The sequence below is a fragment of the Triticum aestivum genome, chromosome 2D, assembly GCF_018294505.1.
Source record: "Triticum aestivum cultivar Chinese Spring chromosome 2D, IWGSC CS RefSeq v2.1, whole genome shotgun sequence".
Lineage (NCBI taxonomy): Eukaryota > Viridiplantae > Streptophyta > Magnoliopsida > Poales > Poaceae > Triticum > Triticum aestivum.
Window position 1 is genome coordinate 615,495,271 of NC_057799.1, and position 9,592 is coordinate 615,504,862.

Consider the following 9,592-nt stretch of genomic DNA (forward strand, 5'->3'; position numbering starts at 1 on the left):
GCTGCCTCCCCCTTGCTCCTTTATATACGGGGGCAGGGGGGCACCCCAGAGACAACAATTGATCCTTGAGATCTCTTAGCCGTGTGCGGTGCCCCCCTCCACCATATTACACCTCGATAATACCGTTGCAGAGCTTAGGCGAAGCCCTGCGTCGGTGGAACATCATCATCGTCACCACGCCGTCGTGCTGACGAAACTCTCCCTCAACACTCGGCTGGATCGGAGTTCGAGGGACGTCATCGAGCTGAACGTGTGAAGAACTCGGAGGTGCCGTACGTTCGGTACTTGATCGGTCAGATCGTGAAGACGTACGACTACATCAACCACGTTGTGATAACGCTTCCGCTGTCGGTCTACGAGGGTACGTGGACAACACTCTCCCCTCTCGTTGCTATGCATCACCATGATCTTGCGTGTGCATAGGAAAATTTTGGAAATTACTACGTTCCTCAACAGTGGCATCCGAGCCTGGTTTTATGCGTTGATGCTATGCACGAGTAGAACACAATTGAGTTGTGGGCGATATAAGTCATACTGCTTACCAGCATGTCATACTTTGGTTCAGCGGTATTGTGAGATGAAGCGGCCGGACCGACATTACGCGTACGCTTACGCGAGACTGGTTTCACCGTTGCGAGCACTCGTTGCTTAAAGGTGACCGGCGGGTGTCTGTCTCTCTCACTTTAGTTGAACCGAGTGTGGCTACGCCCGATCCTTGCGAAGGTTAAAACAGCACCAACTTGACAAACTACCGTTGTGGTTTTGATGCGTAGGTAAGAACAGTTCTTGCTAAGCCCGTAGCAGCCACGTAAAACTTGCAACAACAAAATAGAGGACGTCTAACTTGTTTTTGCAGGGCATGTTGTGATGTGATATGGTCAAGACATGATGTGATATAATTTGTTGTATGAGATGATCATGTTTTGTAACCGAGTTATCGGCAACTGGCAGGAGCCATATGGTTGTCGCTTTATTGTATGAAATGCAATCGCCATGTAATAGTTTTACTTTATCACTAAGCGGTAGCGATAGTCGTAAAAGCAATAAGTTGGCGAGACGACAACGATACTACGATGGAGATCAAGGTGTCGCGCCGGTAACGATGGTGATCATGACGGTGCTTCGGAGATGGAGATCACAAGCACAAGATGATGATGGCCATATCATATCACTTATATTGATTGCATGTGATGTTAATCCTTTATGCATCTTATCTTGCTTTGTTTGACGGTAGCATTATAAGATGATCCTTCACTAAATTATCAAAGTATAAGTGTTCTCCCTGAGTATGCACCGTTGTGAAAGTTCTTCGTGCTGAGACACCACGTGATGATCGGGTGTGATAGGCTCTACGTTCAAATACAACGGGTGAAAAACAGTTGCACACGCGGAATACTCAGGTTAAACTTGACGAGCCTAGCATATAACAGATATGGCCTCGGAACACGGAGACCGAAAGGTCGAGCGTGAATCATATAGTAGATATGATCAACATAGTGATGTTCACCATTGAAACTACTCCATCTCACGTGATGATCGGACATGGTTTAGTTGATATGGATCACGTGATCACTTAGAGGATTAGAGGGATGTCTATCTAAGTGGGAGTTCTTAAGTAATATGATCAATTGAACTTGAATTTATCATGAACTTAGTACCTGATAGTATTTTGCTTGTCTATGTTAATTGTAGATAGATGGCCCGTGCTGTTGTTCCGTTGAATTTTAATGCGTTTCTTGAGAAAGCAAAGTTGAAAGATGTTAGTAGCAAAGATGCGGATTGGATCCGTGATCTGAGGATTATCCTCATTGCTGCACAGAAAAATTATGTCCTTGATGCACCGCTAGGTGACAAACCAATTGCAGGAGCAGAGGCAGACGTTATGAACGTTTGGCTAGCTCAATATGATGAGTACTTGATAGTTTAGTGCATGCTTAACGGCTTAGAATCGGGACTTCAAAGACGTTTTGAACGTCATGGACCATATCAGATGTTCCAGGAGTTGAAGTTAATATTTCAAGCAAATACCCGAGTTGAGAGATATGAAGTCTTCAACAAGTTCTATAGCTTATAGATGGAGGAGAATTGCTCAACTAGTGAGCATGTGCTCAGATTGTCTGGGTACTACAATCGCTTGAATCAAGTGGGAGTTTATCTTCCAGATAAAATAGTGATTGACAGAATTCTCTAGTCACCATCACCAAGTTAATAGAACTTCGTGATGAACTATAGTATGCAAGGGATGACGAAAGTAATTCCCGAGCTCTTCGTGATGCTGAAATCGATGAAGGTAGAAATCAAGAAAAACATCAAGTGTTGATGGTTGACGAGAGCACTTCAAGTGTTGATGGTTGACGAGACCACTAGTTTCAAGAAAAGGGCAAAGGGATAGAAGGGGAACTTTAAGAAGAACGGCAAGCAAGTTGCTGCTCAAGCGAAGAAGCCTAAGTCTGGTCCTAAGCCTGAGACTAAGTGCTTCTACTGCAAAGGGACTGGTCACTGGAAGCGGAACTACCCCAAATATTTGGTGGATAAGAAGGATGGCAAAGTGAACAAAGGTATATTGGATATACATGTTATTGATGTGTACTTTACTAGTGTTTATAGCAACCCCTCGGTATTTTATACTGGTTCAGTTGCTAAGAGTAGTAACTTGAAATGGGAGTTGCAGAATAAACAGAGACTAGTAAAAGGCGAGGTGACGATGTGTGTTGGAAGTAGTTCCAAGATTGATATGATCATCATCGCACACTCCCTGTACTTTCGGGATTAGTGTTGAAACTAAATAAGTGTTATTTGGTGTTTGCGTTGAGCATGAATATGATTTGATCATGTTTATTGCAATACGGTTATTCATTTAAGTTAGAGAACAATTGTTGTTCTGTTTACATGAATAAAAAACCTTCTATGGTCATACACACCAATGAAATTGGTTTGTTGGATCTCGATCGTAGTGATGCACATATTCATAATATTGAAGCCAAAAGATGCAAAGTTAATAATGATAGTGCAACTTATTTGTGGCACTGCCGTTTAGGTCATATTGGTGTAAAGCGCATGAAGAAACTCCATACTGATGGGATTTTGGAATCAATTGATTATGAATCACTTGATGCTTGCGAACCATGCCTCATGGGCAAGATGACTAAAACGCCGTTCTCCGGAACTATGGAGAGAGCAACAGATTTGTTGGAAATCATACATACTGATGTATGCGATCCGATGAGTGTTGAGGCTCGTAGCGAGTATCATTAATTTCTGACCTTCACAGATGATTTGAGCAGATATGGGTATATCTACTTAATGAAACAGAAGTCTGAAACATTTGAAAAGTTCATATAATTTCAGAGTGAAGCGAAAATCATCGTAACAAGAAAATAAAGTTTCTACGGTTTGATCGTGGAGAAGAGTATTTTAGTTACGAGTTTGGCCTTCAGTTAGAACAATGTGAAATAGTTTCACTACTCACGCCACCTGGAACACCACAGCATGATGGTGTGTCCGAACGTCATAAACGTACTTTATTGGATATAGTGCAATCTATGATGTCTCTTACCAATTTACCACTATCGTTTTGGGGTTATGCATTAGAGACAGCTACATTCACGTTAAATAGGGCACCATCAAAATCCGATGAGACGACGCCTTATGAACTGTGGTTTGGCAAGAAACCAAAGTTGTCGTTTCTTAAAGTTTGGGGTTGCGATGCTTATGTGAAAAAGTTTCATCCTGATAAGTTCAAACCCAAATCGGAGAAATGTGTCTTCATAGGATACCCAAAGGAGACAGTTGGGTACACCTTCTATCACAGATCCGAAGGCAAGACATTCGTTGCTTAGTATGGATCCTTTCTAGAGAAGGAGTTTCTCTCGAAAGAAGTGAGTGGGAGGAAAGTAGAACTTGATGAGGTAACTGTACCTGCTCCCTTATTGGAAAGTAGTTCATCACGGAAATCTGTTCCTGTGACACCTACACCAATTAGTGAGGAAGTTAATGATGATGATCATGAAACTTCAGATCAAGTTATTACTGAACCTCGTAGATCAACCAGAGTAAGATCCGCACCAGAGTGGTATGGTAATCCTGTTCTGGAAGTTATGTTACTAGACCATGACGAACCTACGAACTATGAAGAAGCGGTGGTGAGCCCAGATTCCGCAAAATGGCTTGAGGCCATGAAATCTGAGATGGGATCCATGTATGAGAACAAAGTATGGACTTTGGTTGACTTGCCCAATGATCGGCAAGCCATTGAAAATAAATGGATCTTCAAGAAGAAGACTGACGCTGATGCTAATGTTACTGTCTATAAAGCTCGACTTGTTGCGAAAGGTTTTCGACAAGTTCAAGGGATTGACTACGATGAGACCTTCTCACCCGTAGCGATGCTTAAGTCTGTCTGAATCATGTTAGCAATTGCCGCATTTTATGATTATGAAATTTGGCAAATGGATGTCAAAACTGCATTCCTGAATGGATTTCTGGAAGAAGAGTTGTATATGATGCAACCAGAAGGTTTTGTCGATCCAAAGGGAGCTAACAAAGTGTGCAAGCTCCAGCGATCCATTTATGGACTGGTGCAAGCCTCTCGGAGTTGGAATAAACGCTTTGATAGTGTGATCAAAGCATTTGATTTTATACAGACTTTTGGAGAAGCCTGTATTTACAAGAAAGTGAGTGGGAGCTCTGTAGCATTTCTGATATTATATGTGGATGACATATTACTGATTGGAAATGATATAGAATTTCTGGATAGCATAAAGGGATACTTGAATAAGAGTTTTTCAATGAAAGACCTCGGTGAAGCTGCGTATATATTGGGCATCAAGATCTATAGAGATAGATCAAGACGCTTAATTGGACTTTCACGAAGCACATACCTTGACAAAGTTTTTGAAGAAGTTCAAAATGGATCAAGCAAAGAAAGGATTCTTGCCTGTGTTGCAAGGTGTGAAGTTGAGTAAGACTCAATGCCCGACCACTGCAGAAGATAGAGAGAAGATGAAAGATGTCCCCTATGCTTCAGCCATAGGCTCTATCATGTATGCAATGCTGTGTACCAGAGCTGATGTATGCCTTGCTATAAGTCTAGCAGGAAGGTACCAAAGTAATCCAGGAGTGGATCACTGGACAACGGTCAAGAACATCCTGAAATACCTGAAAAGGACTAAGGATATGTTTCTCGTATATGGAGGTGACAAAGAGCTGATCGTAAATGGTTATGTTGATGCAAGCTTTGACACTGATCCGGACGATTCTAAATCGCAAACCGGATACGTATTTAGATTGAACGGTGGAGCTGTCAGTTGGTGCAGTTCTAAACAAAGCGTCGTGGCGGGATCTACATGTGAAGCGGAGTACATAGCTGCTTCGGAAGCAGCAAATGAAGGAGTCTGGATGAAGGAGTTCATATCCGATCTAGGTGTCATACCTAGTGCATCGGGTCCTATGAAAATCTTTTGTGACAATACTCGAGCAATTGCCTTGGCAAAGTAATCCAGATTTCACAAGAAAACCAAGCACATCAAAAGACGCTTCAATTCCATCCGGGATTTAGTCCAGGTGGGAGACATAGAAATTTGCAAGATACATACGGATCTGAATGTTGCAGACCCGTTGACTAAGCCTCTTCCACGAGCAAAACATGATCAGCACCAAGGCTCCATGGGTGTAAGAATCATTACTGTGTAATCTAGATTATTGACTCTAGTGCAAGTGGGAGACTGAAGGAAATATGCCCTAGAGGAAATAATAAAGTATTATTTATTTCCTTGTATCATGATAAATGTTTATTATTCATGCTAGAATTGTATTAACCGGAAACATAATACATGTGTGGATATATAGACAAACAGAGTGTCACTAGTATGCCTCTACTTGACTAGCTCGTTAATCAAAGATGGTTATGTTTCCTAGCCATAGACATAAGTTGTCATTTGATTAACGAGATCACCTCATTAGGAGAATGATGTGATTGACTTGACCCATTCCGTTAGCTTAGCACTCGATCGTTTAGTATGATGCTATTGCTTTCTTCATGACTTATACATGTTCCTATGACTATGAGATTATGCAACTCCCGTTTACCGGAGGAACACTTTGTGTGCTACCAAACGTCACAACGTAAATGGGTGATTATAAAGGTGCTCTACAGGTGTCTTCAAAGGTACTTGTTGGGTTGGCGTATTTCGAGATTAGGATTTGTCACTCCAATTGTCGGAGAGGTATCTCTGGGCCCACTCGGTAATGCACATCACTATAAGCCTTGCAAGCATTGTGACTAATGAGTTAGTTGCGGGATGATGTGTTACGGAACGAGTAAAGAGACTTGCCGGTAACGAGATTGAACTAGGTATCGAGATACCGACGATCAAATCTCGGGCAAGTAACATACCGGTGACAAAGGGAACAACGTATGTTGTTATGCGGTCTGACCGATAAAGATCTTCGTAGAATATGTGGGAGCCAATATGGGCATCCAGGTCCCGCTATTGGTTATTGACCGGAGACGTGTCTCGGTCATGTCTACATAGTTCTCGAACCCGTAGGGTCCGCACGCTTAACGTTATGATGACAGTTTTATTGAGTTTTGATGTACCGAAGGTGTTCGGAGTCCCGGATGAGATCGGGGATATGACGAGGAGTCTCGAAATGGTCGAGACGTAAAAATTGATATATTGGACGACTATATTCGGACTTCGGAAAGGTTCCGAGTGATTCGGGTATTTTTCGGAGTACCGGAGAGTTACGGGAATTCGTATTGGGCCTTAATGGGCCATACGGGAAATGAGAGAAAGGACTCAAAAGGTGGCCGCAACCCCTCCCCATGGTCTGGTCCGAATTGGACTAGGGAAGGGGGGCGCACCCTTCCTTCTTTCTCCTTCCCCCTTCCCTTCTCCTACTCCCACAAGGAAAGGAGGAGTCCTACTCCCGGTGGGAGTAGGACTCCCCCCTATGGCGCGCCTCTCCCCTTGGCCGGCTGCCTCCCCCTTGCTCCTTTATATACGGGGGCAGGGGGGCGCCCCAGAGACAACAATTGATCCTTGAGATCTCTTAGCCGTGTGCGGTGCCCCCCTCCACCATATTACACCTCGATAATACCGTTGCAGAGCTTAGGCGAAGCCTTGCGTCGGTGGAACATCATCATCGTCACCACGCCGTCGTGCTGACGAAACTCTCCCTCAACACTTGGCTGGATCGGAGTTCGAGGGACGTCATCGAGCTGAACGTGTGTAGAACTCGGAGGTGTCGTACGTTCGGTACTTGATCGGTCGGATCGTGAAGACGTACGACTACATCAACCGCGTTGTGATAACGCTTCCGCTGTCGGTCTACGAGGGTACGTGGACAACACTCTCCCCTCTCGTTGCTATGCATCACCATGATCTTGCGTGTGCGTAGGAAAATTTTGGAAATTACTACGTTCCCCAACATTTCAAGCCTCCCAAAATGCCATGAACCTCTAACCTTTGTCACCCTTCCTAGCAAACCGCTGTTTGGCTATGTTACCGCTTTTGCTCAGCCCCTCTTATAGCGTTGTTAGTTGCAGGTGAAGATGAAGTTTGCTCCATGTTGGATTATGTTTATGTTGGGATATCACAATATCTCTTATTTAATTAATGCATCTATATACTTAGTAAAGGGTGGAAGGCTCGGCCTTATGCCTGGTGTTTTGTTCCACTCTTGCCGCCCTAGTATCTGTCATACCGGTGTTATGTTCCTTGATTTTGCGTTCCTAACGCGGTTGGGTGTTATGGGAACCCCTTGACAGTTCGCTTTGAATAAAACTCCTCCAGCAAGGCCCAACCTTGGTTTTACCATTTGCCTATCACCTATTTCTTTTCCCTAGGGAGTCGCGCTCCCGAGGGTCATCTTTATTTTAACCCCCCGGGACAGTGCTCCTCTGAGTATTGGTCCAACCTGTCAGCCGTCGGTGGCCACCAGGGGCAACTCTGGGCTGGCCTACCGGAAGTTTGGACAATCCGGTGTGCCCTGAGAACGAGATATGTGCAGCTCCTATCAGGATTTGTAGGCACATTCGGGCGGCTTTGCTGGTCTTGTTTTACCATTGTCGAAATGTCTTGTAACCGGGATTCCGAGACTGATCAGGTCTTCCCGGGAGAAGGAATATCCTTCGTTGACCGTGAGAGCTTATAATGGGGTAAGTTGGGACACCCCTGCAGGGTTTAAACTTTCGAGAGCCGTGCCCGCGGTTATGTGGCAGATGGGAATTTGTTAATGTCCGGTTGCAGAGAACTTGACACTTGATTTAAATAAAACGCATCAACCGCGTGTGTAACCGTGATGGTCTCTTTTCGGCGGAGTCCGGGAAGTGAACACGGTTTTTGGGTTATGTTTGACGTAAGTAGGAGTTCAGGATCACTTCTTGATCATTGCTAGTTTGACGACCGTTTCGTTGTTCTCTTCTCGCTCTTATTTGCGTATGTTAGCCACCATACATGCTTAGTCGCTGCTGCAACCTCACCACTTATCCTTTTCATACCCATTAAGCTTTGCTAGTCTTGATACCCATGGTAATGGGATTGCTGAGTCCTCGTGGCTCACAGATTACTACAACAACAGTTGCAGGTACAGGTTTTGCGATGATCATGACGCGAGAGCGATGTTACTTGTTTTGGAGTTCTTCTTCTGCTTCTTCTTCGATCAGGGGATAGGTTCCAGGTCGGCAGCCTGGGCTAGCAGGGTGGATGTCGTTTGAGTTTCTATTTGTGTTTCATCCGTAGTCGGATGTTGATCTTATGTATGATGTATTGATGTATTCTTGGGGCGTCTGTGCCTTTTGTATGTTTCCCCATCTATTATGTAATGTTGATGTAATAATATCCACCTTGCAAAAGAGTTTCAATATGCGGGTCTATCCTTGGTGGGACCTCGAGTTCCTCTCGGATAGGGTCGCATATTGGGCGTGACACCGCCATGCCACCGAGCTTGCCAGCGAACCCATCCAGCGTGTCGCCGTCCGCCATGCGCAACAGCTCAAATTCACCGCGGAGCGTGCCCAGCCGCGCCGCCAGAACTCGATCCGCGCCAATGAACTGAGCTTTCAGGCTGGCCCAGACCTCCGCCGCTGTCTTCTTGGACGCCACCTGCAGCAGCAGGTCCTCTGCCAACGCCCCGAGCAGATACGCCTGCGCCGGCTTGTCCTTCTTCGCGATCACCGCCGCCGCCGCTTCCTCCGGCACGACCACTGCCACCCACAGCCCGTCCGCGTCGAGGTTGTTCTCTCCGGTGAGCATCGCCACCGGCTGCGGCAGCGAGCTGCCCGCTCCGCCTGCGTACGGCACGAGCGACATCGCCGGCTAGCTCCTCCCGCAACAAGGTTCTGATGCCAAATGTTGTTGCCGCCCTAAACCGTAGCTCCTCCTAGCTCCTCCCTAGCTCTCTCTCTCTCTCTCTCTCTCTGCCAGAACCCGAGGAAGAAGAAGGAGGAAGAAGAGGAGCACACAGTGGACACGGCGAGGTTTTTCCCGGCGCACGAACGCCTCTGCCTTGAGCTCGAACTCAACACACCGTGCACCATTACAATGATCACCGCGTGGGCTTTAAACCCAGAACTAGCGACTGGGCACGA

At 45.4% G+C, this 9,592-nt stretch overlaps 1 protein-coding gene across 1 annotated transcript in view; it reads right to left on the reverse strand.

Annotated features, from left to right (window-relative positions):
• Positions 1 to 9,314, reverse strand: part of LOC123056060 (pentatricopeptide repeat-containing protein At5g04810, chloroplastic) — a 40,550-nt gene extending 31,236 nt beyond the window's left edge. Inside the window, exon 1 of the mRNA XM_044479812.1 lies at positions 8,954 to 9,314. Coding sequence (XP_044335747.1) covers positions 8,954 to 9,314 — 361 coding nt within the window. The remainder of the gene's footprint in view (positions 1 to 8,953) is intronic.
• Between the last annotated feature and the right edge of the window lie 278 nt (positions 9,315 to 9,592).